Below are 18,845 nucleotides of genomic sequence, written 5' to 3'. Positions count from 1 at the left end.
AAACGTTAGTAAATGTTCTCCAACGCATCCTTGCTGTAAGGTTAGCATTCCACATACCTACTCATCGATACTGCAACACACTCCCATAGAAAAGAATAGAGGCAGGAGTTTAACCCTGCAGGGAATAATGTTAAATCATGTAAGGTATTTTGACTTTCTGTTTAATTGTACATAATTGCTTGAAGTGTTAAAAGTTACATTAAATCAAAATGTTATTTTTTCAATACTTAAAAAGTAATGATTAATATTTTTTAAAAAGATGCTACTTAAATTATTACACGTTTAATAAACTAAAAATGTATATTAATCTACCACAACCTTTAAATAGATTTATTACGTATTATTTAAATATTAGAATGCTAATTAGGTAAATTATTTTTACATTTTGCTCAAAAAATATTTATACATTAAAATCATATGTTTGATTAATTGAATAATTATTAAACCTTCAATTTGATTAGATACAGTAATGTAACATTTTATTTTATTAGTTCTACATTAATATTAATAATTTCAAACTCACCAACAATTTTGTTTTTCAATAACTAAAACACTATCATTTTCCCTGTTCTTTACCATATGGAGATCTCTACCCCAGTGGTGGAGGTCTCAGTCCTAGAGATCTCTGTTTACAAGTGTAAAGCTACTAGTTGTAACTTTACAATCGTAAATTCTTAGATGTCTCCAGTCCCTAGTTTCAAGGGGGCTGAGACATATAAATCTTTACTTGGGTGTAAATCTACAGTCAGAATTAGGGACTACCAAAAAAAATTGTCGTTGTATACTTACGTGCAAGACTCATTGCATTTGTGGTTAAATCTGCACATACAAATGCACCTTTGTGACTAGGGCCGTCTGAATTTTCCACTGCCCTTTTCACCTGCTGAAAACGAGAACATATAGGGGCTCGGAATCCTGGACACCATAAATAAGAAAACTCGAGCATGTCATTCCTTATTCCCAGTCCTGAAGCTCTTGATGCCTGGAAACAGTTTTGGAAAAACAGCCAGAATCATTCGTACTAGCCCCTGTAGCTCCAATTCTAGTATTTCAGACGTAATACGGCCCTTAATTTGAAAACGCATGTAGTTAAACTTGTTGTTTATTGTTCCTTTACTCAGATTTGGGAAATTTACTGGGCTGATGGATGACAACACCAGCAGGTTTAGCTGCAAAGGGAAGCTGATTCATAATTTTGCTGGCACCAGCACCTTCACAGAGTACACGGTTGTCAATGAAATTTATGTGGCTAAAATCGATGCTGCCGCCCCTCTGGAGAAAGTTTGTCTGATTGGATGTGGATTTTCTACTGGATACGGATCTGCAACTAACACTGCCAAAGTAATGACCTCTTATGATAGCAATTTTACCTCTCAGTGCATGAATTTGTTTATTTTTGTGACTTTGAGGCACAATACCTTATATTACCTCCAGAAACATAGCAAGAAGGTTTACAACACTTATCTTTTAATTTATGGTACCTGCTTCCTGAAACTCTTATCTGCCCAATATCTTTTCCTCTTTTTGTATTCTTACCTACTTTCTGCTTTTACTTTTACTTCCCTTTCTTCCCTTCGCTTCTTTCTTTATGTAATTTGTATTTGTGTTCCCCTATTTTCTTTGCTTCGCTCTCTCCTGCACCCTTCCTTTCCTTAATCCCTTTGTCCTCCCTTCTTATTCTCACTGTCCTCTTCCTCGGCTTCTATCATTGTCCTTCTTCTTTGCATCTTTCGGTTTGTTAATTTCTTCACCTCTTCTTGGCCCCCCACCCCCTTTTTGGTTTCTCTGCTCACGTCTCATCCTATATATAATTTCCCCTATTTTATGTGCTGCCATTTTTGTTTTAGCTTTCAAGTAGAGAATACGTTTAGACTCTGCATTATACATGACACTAGTTCCAGTTCATGAAGAATGTGGTGCATTTAGAAAGCCCCTCTTTTACTAAGATTATAAATCTTCAAATTGTGTTCTTCTTTTGACTTTTTGCTCAAGGCGAGAACATTTTTCATACAGAAAGAAGTATTGCCAAAGTCAGTAGGACTGTCTTGCATTTTCAGATATGAGCCAGACCTACAGACTTGGCTAAAGCCAGCAAGTGTGCTGAGTGCTAGCAGTAGCCTGGCGGCTACATCACAAACCTATGACCCTGCCACGTGACAGCAGCAGTCATGTGGCAGGGTCATAGGAGCCATCAGGCATGCTGAATAAGAGCAGTACACCGGTGGCAGCATCATTGAATCTGCTAGGAGCAAGGAGGGGTTGAGTGGGTGTTCTGAATTATTTGATAGCCAAGATTGAGTGGAGGTAGAAGGGGAGACATTGAGTTCTCTGTTGCATTATGGCATTGATCTGACATCCTGTAAAAGTAAGAAATCCAGGAAATCCGATGAAGTTTGAAGAAGGAGTTTATTGGAATATAACTCCACCCAGCATATGGAGCATCCCTTCAGTGGAAAGCCAAACGGTGACTGAAAGACATCGTTCGAACCTCTACTAAACAGATCCACCATGCATGAGCCACATATTTGAAATACAACAAGTTGCATGAGACATTACGCACAACATGCGCGTGAACAATTAAAGTACAAAAAAGTATTGCGTGATACTCGCACGATGCACGCTTACCGCTACACCACCTTCCCCCTTTCAATAAAAAAATTATTTAAAAACATAAATAAAAAAAATAATGAAGGGAGGTGTAATACATATTTCTTAATATCTGACAAAACCATCAAATATTTTTTAAATCTTAATTGAACGACCTCGAGAAGAACATGTATAAACATTTTGAGCATTTGAACAAGTAGAGGAAGGAAAAGGGGTTAGAGAAGTTTGAGATGGAATTTTGTCTTTTCTTGACAAATCTAACCAGTGACTCCAATCTAAATCCTCTTCCACTCTCCCATGCCTACTCTGTATAATCTCCACCTGTCGACGAGATACCTTTACAAGTTGTCTCTTGTTCCACCACCCTTTCCTATCAATAAAAGCAGCCCCCTTGCTAACTTTAAGAACTTGAACTGGGTCAAGGAATTTCGATTCTCCTTTTCTAATTTTGCTTGGCTTTTTAATTAAAACCCAGTCACCTACCGGAACATCCACATTGAATGAATTGCATTTTTTATCCAAATTAACTTGCATTTGGGCTTGTTTGTCATTCACTCTCTCACAAACTTCTTTCAAAATAATTTTCTTCTCCCCAGCAATATTTTGTAACCATGTTGGAAACAAAACAGAATGTGCCTCCCTGCCTCTTAATAAAGTAAAAGGTGAGATTCCAGTGGTACAGTGAGGTGTGGTGTTGTAACTCCAAACTTTCTGCTTAATGAAATCTTCAACATTAAGATTGGAGGCCAACGCTGTTTGTATCCCTTCTTTGATCACTTTATTTCCTCTCTCCACCAAATCGTTCTATGAAGGTGAATGTAAAGCGAATATAAGTTATTTAATATCTAACTCTTTCAAAAATGTGCACATCTTTTCGGACACAAAGTGGGTACCGTTATAAAAAACGATGACCTTGGGGGATCCTTCCAAATGGAAAATCTTACTTAAAAATGAAATTGTTGAGTCAGTATCAGCAGCTTTTACAAAATCATGGCACATCCACTCTGAATAATAATCAACCATCAAAATAACATATTTCTTTTCTTGATTTAAAATGGAATAGGGGCCAGAAAAATCGAGACCAACTTTTTCCCAAGAAGCGCGTGGAAATTCAGCGGGGTGTAAAGGAACTCTTAGAGTTTGCCAGTGTTTATCTAATAAAAGGCACTTAGGACAATCATCAATTGCCTTTCTCGCCCGAGTATCCAAAGGAGGCCACCAGTGATGTTGTTTTATTTTCAAAATGGTTTTAGTGACCCCTAAATGACCCAGGTGCACCTCGTTCACAATTAAAGGCTGTAAATTAGATGGGGGAACACATTTTTCTCCCCTCCAAACAATTCCGATCTCTACTGAAAGTTCTTCAGAAATTTGGGCAAATATACGCAAATCACCTTTTAAGCACCTAGACTCAGGCCAGTAATGAGTAGAATATTCACTGATTTTCTGAAGAACTACATCTTTCTCACAAGCCAACTTTCAATCTTTTTCTGACAAAACTGAACCATATTCACAAACTGCATCCACTACTGCAACACACTTGATATCCTCAGAAGAGATATCCTCGTCATCATCTCTGAGCATTGACAATCTTGAAAGACAGTCTGCTCGGAAATTCTTCCCGCCTTGGATATGTTTAATATTGAAGTGGCACTCCTGTAATCTGGACACTAACCTCATCAACCTGGCTGACATACAAGAAGAATTTACCTTGTCAAAAATACCAATCAGGGATTTGTTACAAGTTCAAACTTCCGACCCCAAATGTACATTTACAATTTTTGCACTGCCCAAACGCATGCCATTGCTTCTCTTTCGATTGTACTGTACTGTTGACTTGAGTGATCTTGATGCGAAAGCTACAGTTTGGTCGTGATCTTTTTCTCTTTGTGTCAGTACTGCCCCAAGGCCTGAAATACTAGCATCTACAGTTATGATAGATGTACAATTGTCACTGAAAACGTGTAAAGCTTGAGCAGACACAATTAATTTCTTGACATCACAGAAAACATTTTCAAGGTCAGTAGACCAGCTACAACTTTTACCTTTCCTCAGGACCACGTGTAAAGGCTTAACTACCTGAGCATAGGAGGGAACAAATCACTATGAACAAGTAGCCGAGAGACCCCTTCGTGGGTGATGCGTGCGCTATACAAGTACTGGATTTATTATTTATTTTATTATTTATAGTATCTCTCAGGATCGTAATAGGCGAACCTGAGTTGGCCATCACCTGTAAAGGAACATTTTCAATATTTGCAGAACACAAAGGACCTTTTATGGATTCCTTTTCACCATCACAATCTAATGTAAGGATTATGTTGTTGAGGGAATTGCTGCAGGATTCGATATCTGAATCAATATAGTTCACATTAAATTACTTTTTAACATTCCTACATACCCCATGAAAATATCCCATCTTTTTACAAATGACACATCATTTGTTGATGGCAGGGCAATTTGGAGAATTTCCTATGTGGTTTTTGGGCCTGCAACAATAGTAAAACAACGATTGTTTCTTTTGAACAAATTTAACATTTTTGTTCTCAACATTTACTGCACATATGGAATTGTCTTGGTCAGTTTCAAGATGAAATAAGATTAATTCCGCTTTTAGAGGTATCCTGCATTGCTTTACTGGAGAGAGTGGAACGCTCAATGCTTAAAGTCAAGTCAATTACCTCAGACAGAGAAGGGTATTTGCATCCTAAAATCCTCTCTTTAATTTTACGTGAAACGCAATTAAAAACAAACTGATCCCTGATATAATTGTCAAACAGTTGTCCGAAATCACATGTGGTTCACAAAACTCTGAGTGCAGATATGTATTCTTCAACTTTTTCTTCCTCTTTTTGCTTTCTCGTCTAAAAATGATGACGCTCTAACATGATGTTTGGTTCTTCTGAAAACTGTTTTTTCAGGCGTGCAACTGCTTCCAGATAGACATTCCTCTGTCCATTACCTGCATGAGATGTAGGTGGAATAATCGGTACAATACTATGAAAAATCCTTTGAGCAGCTTGACTAAGGCATCCAAAAAGCAATGAAAATTTATGGGCAGGAGAATAACTAACAGCGTCAATAGCAACTAAATGGTTTTCAAAGAGCCTAAACCACTCTGACCAAATGATTTCACGGCTACCAGGTTTTCTGAGAAATAGAGGGGGTGAGTAATCTGTTGAAGTTGAACATTAGCCATTACAGTAATAAACAACAACAATAACAGTCCAAATTACAAATAAAACCTTTGAAAGAAAACGTAGGTTTGTAAAATGCAGGTAAATAAATTTAGAAGTACAGATAAATGAAGCATGTGTGTCGCTGTTGAAGATTCTGACACACAACATTTAAAATGTGTTAACTTTAAATATCTATTAGCATAGTTTAGCTGAAAACTGTTCTGAAAAAAATAGAACAATACTTATTTAATGAAGTGTGCGTGTCGCTGATAAAACTATTGATGCACAGAAAATTGCCTTTTAAACCAAGAACAATTAAGCGTGCGCATCGCTGAAAGCATATCCAAATGTGCTGCCAGACTTCATCATAAACTCAAAGAGAAACAATGTATCAAGTATGACTTGAACATGGCGATGTTGAACGTATAACGTCAGCGCGTGAGTTCTTCAAAAGGAAACAAGCCTCGGTAAGCAATTGGGCGCTTAAGCATGCGTACAATTCAGTCTCAGGCGGAAATGAAAAGATTCAAAATTCATTGGCCAATAAGGAGTCTCTCAATAAAGTTGAAAAGGCTTCCAGTTAATGCACTCGTAAGATCCAAGATAAGTAAATAGAGTGCGGGTCAATGGGAGCTCCGTAAAGTTAAAATTTCACATACCTTTTCCAGGTCAAACCCATGACGGACAGAAATGCCAAAATCCAACCAGAGGACTCGAGAAGTGAGGCATCAAGAATAACTGGACTTACGGAGGTGGTAAATCAATAAGGTTGATGAAGGAGGTGAAAATATTAGAAAATCTTCAGCGTGGCTGTGGATGGAGTTACTCCCCGATCGTCACCAAATGTAAAAGTAAGAAATCCAGGAAATCGAGGAAGTTTGAAGAAGGAGTTTATTGGAATATAACTCCACCACGCGTACGGAGAATCCCTTCAGTGGAAAGCCAAACGGTGACTGAAAGGCATTGTTCGAATTTCTACTAAACTACTACTACTACTACCATGCGTGAGCCACATATTTGAAATACAACAAGATGCATGAGACATTACGCGCAACATGCGCATGAACAATTAAACTACAATAAAGCATTGCGGGATACTCGCTCGATGCACGCTTACCACGACAAATCTATTTCAGAAAATGCATGCCTCAAAGGGACAACTTTTTCTAACCGTCAGAGTAAAATCTACTGGAAAAGAATGTATATGTCAGCGACATGACATGTGCTTGTCTCAAAATATGACAGACAACTCAGCAAGCTATTGCTGGACAAGTTAATAGTTGAAGGAACAAAGCCTCTCTTTATACATATGTGAATATGTTGTATTTTTGTTGTGCTGACATGAGATCTGGCTGAAAGGTAAAGCTATCCATAAGCAGATTTAAAAGTATTGCAATGTTTTACAAATGTCCAAAAACTAAGATCTGTTAATGAAAGAAGGGGATCCACCAAGTTTAAAATTGTTCAAGAAGAGACTGTGTGCATGAATCTGTGTTATGCCACGATTTGGTCAAACACGTGGTAAAAAGGATAACAAACATTAGATATATTTCATGTACCTCTAGTGGTTTCTGGGCAACCTTACTCCCACTAGAGGCGTCTATTATTCCATACCCAGCAGGAAGAAGGTTACACCACATTTTGAGAAGGTGAGAATTCAGTACTTAATTTGTAAAGAAAAATAAGTTCCAGGTGTTACAATAGAATGCCCATTATTTCCTTGTTGCTGCCTTCCTGCCATGGTCAGGACCACAAGACCCAGACTCCACAGCAGCCCACCGCCAGCGCCACCTTCCACGCCAGGAGGTACTTTAAAAACCAGCACAGGCTACCGCAGCCTGAGATGCCCGTTCTTTGCCTTACTGCTGCCTTCCTGCCAGGGTCAGGACCACAAGATCCAGACTCCACAGCGGCCCGCTGCCAGCATCACTTTCTGTGCTAGGAGACGCTTTAAAAATCAGCAAGGGTTCCCGCAGAGTTGGACGCGCGCAGGCATACCCGGGCAAAGCTCGGGCCCATGTACGCCCATAAGAGCCCGGAGGAGGCCGAGTTGGGCAACCCCTCTGACATTCTGCTCTCATGGACATACACATGCTTACCCAGGTGAATGTTATTTGGTTTTGTTTTCATATCCTTATGCGTACCTCAACGATTTTACACAGAGGTCTTGAACTTGTAGTCTAAGTACTTTGGGCTATTTGTCGCTTGTGCAAGTCCTGAGGACTAATTGTTAATCCATCTCTTTTTTATATATATTTATAATTGTTGCTTGTACTAAATGGGCAAGAGGAAAGCTTGTGAGGGAGGTATGGCTGATGGGCATAAAAAAAAGGCTAAGAAGGGCAAAAGGAAAGGCCTATGTATGAAACAGGAAGAAGGGGGTGGTGTACTGGACAGAATAGATAATCTCCTAATTGAATGCGAGGGTTCTATTCAACCCTCACTGACACTGTATTAATTAATAGTGGTAATTCTACTCAAGTTGTGGGAAATATTACCCCTAAAAAGTGCATTCCAGAAATGTTTAACAAATCTGCCAGCCGGGTCCAACCCCCTGAACGCCTAGGTGCCCCTCCGCTGAGCCCTGCAGCAGATAGAGTCCCTTCACCTACCTCTCAAAATGCCCTAGCTGTCTTTTCTGGCAGCAATAGATTTGCTAACCTGTCAGAGCACTTAGTGCCAGTGGTCAGCCCCCCCAAGTACAGGGACCCAGGAACATAGAGCGCATTAAGTAACTCTGACTGCACCGCTCAGGAGCAAGTTACAACTGGAGAGGCTAACCATGTTGGGAAAAAAAAACACACTAGAAATGAGCAGGCCAGAAGGTCCCCTGAAGATTCCTCGCAAGTGTCTATGTCCATGCAGCTAATTAACTTGATGATTGAAATCCATGCAGTCAAAGCTTCTGTTTGTTTCTAACTGATTCCCTAAGCAAGGTACAGTCAGTTGTTCAGCAGGTTAAATTCTCGCTAACAGACCATCCTATAAGCAGTTCCTCTATGCGGCGGGCCATGGGACAAGTTAGCCAGACCCTCTCTATAGCAATGCCCAAGCCCCACATAGCATATGTAGTCCAGTTTCAAATCCATCAATAATTAGCACTAGTGTGGGTCATATTCAATATGATAGGGAGCCTAAAAATGTGACCACAAATTGGAAATTAACGCACCTCTCTTTGGTACGGTACACCACTTTCTACTACCCCGGGTCAAATTAGATTTACTGAATCAGAGGTGTCAGATGGGGGCCCTAGCACATCAGGCACGCAAAATGTTGTGTACATGATAAATGTCCCAAAACGCACAGGTGACTGATACACTGAAGATGAGAGTTCCCTTCGAAATACGTTCACTCAATGGATTCGTCAAGTGAGGAGTTGTCGTGCCCTAATTAGGGATGACATTGTCAGGCTCCACGGGATGGTGTGGAACTTAACGAGGAACGCACTGCTTAAGATCATATTGAACACAAGGAGTTATCTGTTCCTTGTTAAGCTCCACACTGTATTGTTGTGTGCCTGGGTATTTGTTTGATATTTTGCATTGTGTTGATAGTCTCCCACACATAATTGGGGGGTTCTAGGGCTTATACCCTCACCCAGTTGCACCACACAAGAACTTCATTTGCGTCCCCAACTACTGCGTCCACTCAAAGCTGAGCGCCTAGAGTGTAGTCCCTGGTGAATATCCTAGGTTACTCGCCAGCAAGTGAGTTACCTCAGCTGAACCAGTTATACCAACCCCAGCACCGATTAATACATTTACAACTTTCCCTCTTGATGAGGGAAGGTTGGATATTGCGGGAAACTCAGCCCTAAGGTGTAGCGAACAAACCGAGTGTCACCACACATTGCCTAGACTAGATTTAATGTCTTGTAACATAGCTGGCTTAAGGTCCAGATGCATATCCCCAGAGTGACAAATTTTTATAGAACAGCATGACATTTGCCTTTTTCAAGAAACATGGCTAGTAGACCCTCTTTACCACCTTGGGTACCTAAACTATCACATTCTGGCTATAAGTGGGGCAAAGGTCACCAATCAGAGGGGCTTACAATCTGGCTAGGCAGGTTTTTGGCTATTAGATCCAGGAGCGCCCGTCCCAGTGTAATGACATTCTTGCCATTCAGCTGCTGGGGCGACCCCTTGGGAACATCAACATCTACAATATCTATGCTAGGGGGCATAGTGGGGGTAAGAGATCAGGCCCTTGAAGAACTTTTAGGCAAATGATCTCAAAACTCTCTTGTGATAGTTGCGGGGGACTTTAATTCAACCTTCAAGCCTCTTGGTAGTGAAGACCAGGAACTTGCAAGGGAGGAAGATGTTCAGTAGGGAATTACAAGCCTCAAACTAGCACCTGCTAAATGGTGGACAGATGTTGCAATCCAAATTAAAGCCATCTTCCTAGAAAAAGGCAATGGCCGTAATCCGAGTTGTATTGACTATTTGTTCATTAATCTAAAGCTATGACACACCCTTTTGGACATGGTGGTGAGGGATAGCTTGGGGAGCGATCACAACCCACTATGTTCCACTTTTAAATTTGTGACCCAAAACCAATCCTTAGAATCTGATAGTCACCTGTGACCTGATTCCTACCAATGATTTGAGACATCTCAAATGGGAAATGGTCCAGGAAAACCAGACATCCTAACTTACATTGCTTTGAAAACCGTGCATATATTAGCCGAATTAGAGGCCCTCTCCACCAGCTCTGATTTTCCTATAGCTATCCCTGCATCGCATAATACATTTGTTCTTAAATTGCGCTCCTATTTTATCAAAGAATGCAGGACCAAATTCACCTCTCAAAAGAACCTGTGCTATTGGTTCAATGATGTATGTAAAATGGCTTTCAGGCATCTTGGAGAAGCGATTAGATTGAAAGAGCCAAATAGTGTACGGACCGCAAGGACAAAATATAGGAGGGCCCAGGTGAAGGCACAAAGTAATGGGATGAAAATAGATGGCAGAACCTCAGATCGGCATGTGCCAATAATAATTCCCAATGATTCTAGAGCCTGGTTAAATGAGGTAGGGGTGGACATCAACCACAGCCACAGAATCATGTAGTCCAGGATCAATGGGTTAACCATTTTGAATCCCAATATGCAAATGGTGCCGAAGAGGTTAATATCATAGTGCTCCCTCACATAAACTATTCAGATATGGTTTTTGTTGCAGCTGATGTTAATGGGGCTTTCGTCGAAATTACGGGGGGTGGACAACGGGATATATGGCATCCCGGGCAATATTTTTCTCCATGACAAGCCTAGGTGGAATAGGTATATCCTGTTGCTGGCAAATGCAATTGCTCTTGGGGCCACTGTGCCTGATTCCTGGAGAGGGGCCGATATTATTCCAGTGTATAAAAAGGGTGATAAGTCCCTCCCAGGTAATTATAGGCCCATTAGCCTAATCGACTCCTTCCAGAAGACAGTAGCTTGATTGCTGCTGGATAAGGTCCAAGACTGGATAGAGTAACAGGAAATTATCACTCCGTTACAGGCGGGCTTTTGGGATCACATTAGCGTGATCGACCAGGTGTTTCGGTTTAGGTTAATACACTGGCACACCGTGGTCTTAGGCAAGGGTAGCATGTACCCTGCCTTTGTCGACCTTAAGTCAGCATTTCACCTGGTCTTGCCCAGCAAACTTTGGGTCATGTTGCAGGAGCTAGGGATGCTCCCTGAATTGCTCTCTCTTATAGCTTGACTCCACGAGGATAATTTTGCCCCAATACGCTGGGGTAGGCAGGGAAATGTCACTAGTCTTTTTTCTGTAGAGAAGGGTGTGCGCCAAGACTGTATCTTGGCCCCTAGTGTATTCTCCCTTTTTATGAATGGGATTGCCAAGTTTTTAACTATTTTAATGTTAGCCAATTTTACATTAATTATTTCTAAAATCCCTAGTGGTCTACAGTGAGCTTTATTTCTTTTCGAATTTTTTTGCTACCTGCTGGGCTTGGAAATTAATGTGGCAAAAACAAAATGAATGACCTGCAATCAACGTAGATCTTTTAAAGGAGGCATACTCTTGGGCAGGCGGCCACTGTAACAAGTCAGCGCATTTACCTATTTGGGGGTTATCCTGCAAAAAGTTATGGAGATGGGGTGCCAGATTGATACTGCCACTCTGAAACATCTGCAGTTATCAGGAGTTTTATATAGTGATTGTAATGCCTCTCTAACCAAGCCAGTGAGCCCGGTCTAGTGCCTTTAAGCACTATTTCCCTTTGTTAGTGAGTTTGATTTCCATCCCATTTCTGGGTAAACCTACACAGGTTATTTGTATAATGTTTTTGGCTTTATTGAATTACTGTGATTGAATGTTGTTTGAAATTAGTTTGAAATTATATCATTGTTAATTGTGTGTGTATTTTGAAGTTTGCTTGAAATATACAATGGATGCAATTTTGACGTTTCGCCTCGTGTTTTTAGCTCTGCATATGAGCTGCATTTAAACCATAGTTTAGATACCTCTGGGGGCAGAAAGCTATGGCAAATCTCCTGAAAATGGCACATTTCAAGTGAAGAAAATTAAATATTTGAAGCCTATGCTGTTTGAAATTAAAGAACAACTGAGACCTGCACAGCTTGAGGCACTAAATGAATGCAATTATGAAGCTAATGGAAAATCACATAAGAAAATGTTGAAAGGTCAGATTAGGAAGGCATTTTTATAATTGGATGGCCGCAAGATTGTGTTTGAGTAAAAAGGCATGGCATGAAGAAGAGTTAGAAACTTGGGTGAATGTCCTGTAATTGCTATTGAAAGCAAATCTAAAAAGAAGACTAAAAATAAAGGTGAGAGAAAGAGTGATTTGAGTAAGAAGGTAGATTTATAGACGAATTATTAATTGTGACAAAACCACCTCCTCAGAATGAGGACCAAATTCTGATTCGAAAGACCAATTTGAGTGAATCCATCAAAAAGGGAAAATGATTCTGAGGCTAGTCAATCAGAAAGTGAAAATGATGCTTACAAACATAAAGTAATGTGCACTTAAAAGAATATTGGGATTCAGATATTTAACATTCAAAAACTGACTTTTGATGATTCAGTGTGTTTGGATTAGGAAGCAGGGAAGCACACTTGTTGCGTACAAGACTGACGATAGAATGGCTGAAGAAATGGGTGTCAGTCTGACTACAAAGAGAATTCTAAAATCTTAAAACATGAGAATGATAGAAACTGATTTATGAAAAGAAATTAACAATTTAATTAGAGACTGGGAGAATGTGAAAAACACACAGATAACTGGATTGTGAAGCCAGATAATGTATAATGGTGTAAGTCATAAGGGACACTGAATGTGAATTATTCAAAGGGGATTCAGATTGAGGGAAGTGAATGGAGGGGCTTATGTGCACGCCCCTTGGAACAGACATGACCTCTGAACTTTTACAAAGCAAAGAATATTTTAAAACTTAGGGAGGAGTCAGAAAAGTGGTGCACAGAGGATAGTAGCAATATAACTGTTTCAAATGTGCTTTGGGGGGATTTGAAAGCATCATTTACAATTATTGTGCATAAGCATTTGTGGAATCAGGGTCCTAGTTATAAACCTTCAACAAATGTCATGCAAAGGTTAATAGTGTTAATTGAACACTTATGTATTAAATCTTTTATTGAGCACGGGCAATCAATATGCACCTCGATATGTAATGTGGGCCGAGCCCACTCCGGGGGGGCCAGAGGCGGAGATCCCACTGGTACCTATAACATGGCCAGCAGGCCACACTGTTCGTTAACACAGCAAGCCGCCTACAACCCGATCGGGCCGGCCGCGTCATAAGAGGTGCTACAAAGGTGCAAGCCATGTAGTATTTAGTGCAACATGAAAGAACTATGAAACTGTTAACAGCCCCCCTATCCTTCCCACCCTTACCCTCCCCTCTCCTTGTCCATGTCCGGGAATAATCGATTGGTCACTGTCTTCCATTAGTGGTCCGGTGGTGCTGCGCTCGCCCGGCCTGCGCGCTTGTGGGAGCGTGTCTTAGGTTCTGGGAGAGGTGTTTCCGCAAGGCGCAGCAGGCGCAGATAGCGTGGACAGCTCACCTCGCAGAATTCCCCCGTAAGCAGGGCGAGGAATGGTCGCCAGAGCTCCGCAAATTCTGTCCCCCTCCCTGCCGCTGCCAATGACAGTTTCTCCATTCCCAGGATCGCCCAGAGCCGGTGGAGCCACCCTAGCTGTTGCGGAGCCTGGGCTGCTCTCCAGTGGGCCACAATGTTCTGGACCGCAGCCCCCAGAGCCAGTGCGATCAGTCGCCCCCTCCAGGACTTCAGAGGATACATGAGGGCGTTCGGGAGGCCTAGTATGATGTATGCTGGGAAGCGCGGCAGCTGCGTATCTAGGTGCCCGTCTATGAGGTCTAGGATGGGGTCCCAGTAGGGGCGAAGCGCCTCACAGCTCCATAACAAGTGTTCCAGTGTTCCCAGCTCCCCGCACCCCCTCCAACACCTATCGCTAACTCGGGCATCCCATTGGTGTAATCTCTCAGGGGTGTGGTACCAGTACGTGGCTACTTTAGTTAGTGTCTCGGTGAGCCTGGTGTGATGTGCTGAATGTCTGGCTCTGTGGTACACCCCCTCCCACTCTTTCCTCGTAAGCTGCCGCCCCAGGTCCCTCTCCCACCTGACCTGTCCTGCGTTGTGTGTGTGTGCCTGAGTGAGGAGCAACTGCTGATAGAGATCCGAAATCAGTTTTTTATCCGAAGTGCGTGTGAGCAGCCACTTTTCATATGGTGTGAGGTGTCGTTGGGCACCAGGCTGGATCGAGGGGTGGAGCACCCAGTGTCCCACCTGCAGGTACTGTAGGCGTTCCGATTCGGCCACGCCGTAGTCCGCCTTGACCTGTTGGAACGGGGGGATCCCTTTGAGGTCAAACATATGGCCCGCCGCCCTACAGGGCGTCGACCGCCAGGTCGTAAACGCTCCAACGTCCAAGCCCGGTGTGAAGTCAGGATTTTCGAAAATGGGGGTCATAGGTGAGGGAAAGGTGGTCAGTCCCCTGGTCACGGCTACTCTATGTTAATTGAACACTTAATGGGATTAATTCCAGCAAAATATGTTAATTGATTTTTATTTTGTATTGGGTTTACGTCCAGAGTTAGTGCTCTCATTCAGTAGATTGTGATGCGCTGCCATGGAAAATCGTTGGATGAAATCCTTGCTAATGAGACACATTGTAGTCATTTTGTGATTCTGAAAAATAAATCTACTAAAGAAAAGTTGATGCTGATACATACTCAGGGGCATATTATCAAGGGCTTTATCTCTGCTTTTTTGGCTTTAAAAGCCAAGAAAGCGGAGATAAAATGATCTCCCTATCAGCAACAGGGTTCTAACACGCAAATTCGCATGTTAGCACCCTTTTTCTCCACGCTTCCCCTTGCATCTCTAATGAGATGCAAAGGGGGCGTTCCAGAGAAAAATAATAGGAGAAATGTTGTTAAGCGACATTTCTCCTATTATCAAGGATATTGCTAACACTGTTAGTGATAAAAAAGCAGTGCTAACCGCTGTTAGCGCTGATTTTTTTACACCTGGTATTTTCCTGACTTAGCCATGATATCCTATGGAAGGTGGATATCATGGCTAAGTTTGTGAGCCCCTATCATCAAACTAACGCCAAACTTCGAGAGATTGTCGTTGGTTTTCCAGCAATAATCTCTCATTTGGCTGTTAGCGTGAGGATTTTTATCACTTTTGAGATAAGCGTTGCTAATAGCACGCTATCTCAGTGATAAAAATCCACGCTACCCGGCGATAATTATCCTAGCGCTAAGTGCGCTTAGCGATAATTATCGCTGGGGCTTGATAATATTGCCCTCAGTTTTTTCCAGAAAGGTGGTTAGTGTGCAGTTTCACAGTCCGCTAGGAGGTGGAGGAAATTGTTCCCAAGGTAGAGATGATGGTATTAATGATAATGCTAATATTTTTTCAATCAAATCTGGAACTTTCTACCTTTGTTGTACACAAGGTCATTGAAAAATAACTTAAAGATTTAATGTTAATCACTTTGAAAATGGAACAAGAATGATGCCTCCCATGCGGCAAAACATGATTCTCCTGGCACAGAATGGGATGAGGAAAACACAAGGAGATGATGGACGGAGCGCTGAAACGTTTCAGACACTCCCCCCCCAGTCGCAGATCTGGGTTAAATCCATCTTCATTCTTTAGCTCACTTTGCCACCCCAGATCATACAAAGCTATATGCAAATCAATCTTGACCCTGTGCCTCTTGGGAACAGTCCAGTCCGAACAGCCAAGCCATGTCTTCCCTGGACCGGAAACACGCATCCTGGGACTGGTTTCAGGCTAACAGCCCTAATCAGCCAGGCTAGCTTGAATCCAGTGGCAAAGTGAGCAAGGGACCCACGTCTAGGCATACCCTGCCCACTAAGGGCAAACATGGAAAACACAAAAAGATGATGGATGGAGCACTAGAGGACACAGTCATTTCTCCCAGCCCTGCCCTACTTGTGCATAACATGCAGAATATAAGGCAGTTCAATGGAATAATGCCTTCAGGTCCAGTTTTACAACTTCAATTGCAGAATAATGTGATGGGATTTCGACAGAATTTAAATTTCTGCAAAATTTTATTCAACCTTAAATAAAACAATCATTAATTAATAACATTTTCCCACAATTTATAGCTATACTTGGAGTCCCTTGTGGACCAAGTCAGGCAGAATGAAGGGGAGGACGATTAGATGATTGGTGCAGTCCTAAACGTAGAACAGAATGACTCAACTGTAGAAGGAAAAATTAATGTCCATCATTGATCATTTTTTGTTTGATACAGTTGCTACCCGTTCCACCGCTAGACTGGTGGAAGTTCCAAATCTATCCCTCTCTGGAAAAGTATGCATTTTAAATAAACATGGAATAGTACATGTTCATTAAATGTGCCTGCTATAAATAAACATTAAATTACAATCTGTGAAACAATTCTAGTGAATCCTTTGGGTCATTAACTATTATGCCAGTTAAATAGTGTAATTTATTGCACAGTGGATAGTGTTCACATTCAAACAAAGGATGATGATGTTGATTTTGAAATGAAATCTCAAGAAACAAAAATAGTTATGTGTCCCAGTTCTCACAGCTGAACACTTACCTTCAGATTTAAGACACCTGTTTTAAAAAAGTGAAGAGACTGATTAGGGATTTTACACGAAACAAATTAGGCTGATTTGAAGTGCAAATTTTAGTGAGTTCAGATGCAGTAAATATATGCATTGCCCGATATAGGGCCGAATTACGAGCCTGGCGGTCTTCCCACTGCCAGACTCGCAGTGGCACAGCATTTGCTGTCCACCTTCTGCCGCATTACGACTTCTTAAGTCGATGCGGCGGTGGACTTTCAGCTACTAGAGGGAACAGTCATTCCCTAGCGGTGGCGGAGGAGCGCCACAATGCAATATGCTGAGCGGGGACTGGCGCAGTCCAGCTCAGCATATTACGAGTTCTTAGACCGGCAACCTTTTCATGGCGGAGTCACGCCATGAAAAGGCAGGTGGTGCAGGAAGAAAGGGCCCCCTTGGCACTGCACCATGGGGATACATTCAGGGGGGACAAAATTCCAGCACGACATGAACATCAATGTCCATACTTTACTGGAGCTTTTTTGCTGTTGCGATTGCGGTGTCTATTTTCCAGGCACCGCCATGGGAATAGCAAAGAAGCGCCAACTGTATTACGAGTTGTGCATTTCCAATTTGTAATACAGTCAGCGGTCCTTGGGCGATCTTGCAGAAGTTTGGCGCAGCGGAGGCGGCATTGTGCAGGCTCCATATTGCGCCAAACTCGTAATCAGACCCAAATCCTTTCTTGTGACGCTGAAGAAGGGATTGCACCTGTTATTTAAAAAATGAAACTGCAAGCCATTTTTATGAGGTTTTGGGGAGACCATGTACCTCATCCCTAATTGGCTTGGGAAGTTTTCACAAAATAAATGAGATTGTGGTATCACATTCAGCAGTAGTTTTGTTTCAAATTCAAGTAGATGTAGACTGGTTTACAATAATTCATTTGTGCTCAGCATTTTTCTCCATTCCTCTTCAGGAGAGTAGCAAGTATCTTTTTTTCCATTTCTATTTAAAAATAGATTTGTGGTTTGGGCTAGAATACCTCAAGGACACACAGAAAATCGCTCATATCCAGAATGTTAACATTGGTCTTTAGCAAGCATAATACATTGATGATTTAAAGATTGCAGAAAACACAAAAGTGAGCTGTAAGTTGTACATTGTTGCACTGTTGGGTCAACCGGCTTAAAATGGACACAACTGTCCCCCACAACGATGCACCATTGTCAGGATGAATTTATTTACTTGGGACACTATATTCAGGAATTAATTAGGAACTGTCAAAAGATCACATTTCTGTAATACTGAAAATGAACCTACCAACAACACTAAGTGAGATGGGGATGTTTCTGGGAATGATGGATTACTGTCACCAGTGGATTTCAAACCTTTCTTTGATTGCAAAGAAGCTACAAAGACTAACCCACAAGGAGCTCTCTGACTGGTACCTTGTGATGAAGCATGTATGAAAGCCTTACTGGAACTAAACACACTTTCTATACAGCACCCACTTTGGGAACACATGACTACGAGAAACATTTTTTTTATTCCGTAAACATAAAGAAAGACTCTCATTTTATGTTCTCCTGCAATAGCATGGCAATGCAAAGAGACCAAATGCATATTTTTCAGCAGTGCTGGGTCTAGTCACAGCACCATTGCCTGGATGCTTGAAAAATGTTGTTTCTGTGATTGCCATTTTGCAGAATGTAGCAGTTGACTTGGGTTATACGCTTGTGTTGGGGCTTCATTCAGGTGAGGCACAGTTAATCAGCTTTAGGATCAAGCATTTGACCAGGACCCGATTGGCTAAGAATGAGCAGAGTAGACTTGCTGCCTGTGCAATAATGGAAGTTTAACATGACTGCATTGATGTAACAGAATTATGGACAAAGCCAAGATCAGACTTTCAGGTTGTACCACTCAAGTTGCTGATTTTATTTTATTTTTGAATG

General features: G+C 41.5%; 1 protein-coding gene across 1 annotated transcript in view; it reads left to right on the top strand.

Annotated features, from left to right (window-relative positions):
• The window catches only part of LOC147727490 (alcohol dehydrogenase 1-like), a 188,081-nt gene that overhangs the window by 94,742 nt on the left and 74,494 nt on the right, over window positions 1–18,845 (top strand). Inside the window, exon 5 of the mRNA XM_086961566.1 lies at window positions 1,122–1,341. Within this exon, the coding sequence (XP_086817692.1) occupies window positions 1,122–1,341 (220 nt within the window). The remainder of the gene's footprint in view (window positions 1–1,121; window positions 1,342–18,845) is intronic.

Source organism: Lissotriton vulgaris, chromosome 3_1, assembly GCF_964263255.1.
Source record: "Lissotriton vulgaris chromosome 3_1, aLisVul1.2, whole genome shotgun sequence".
NCBI lineage: Eukaryota > Metazoa > Chordata > Amphibia > Caudata > Salamandridae > Lissotriton > Lissotriton vulgaris.
Note: the sequence above shows the minus strand (reverse complement) of the source record. Positions and strands in the feature narration are given on the sequence as shown.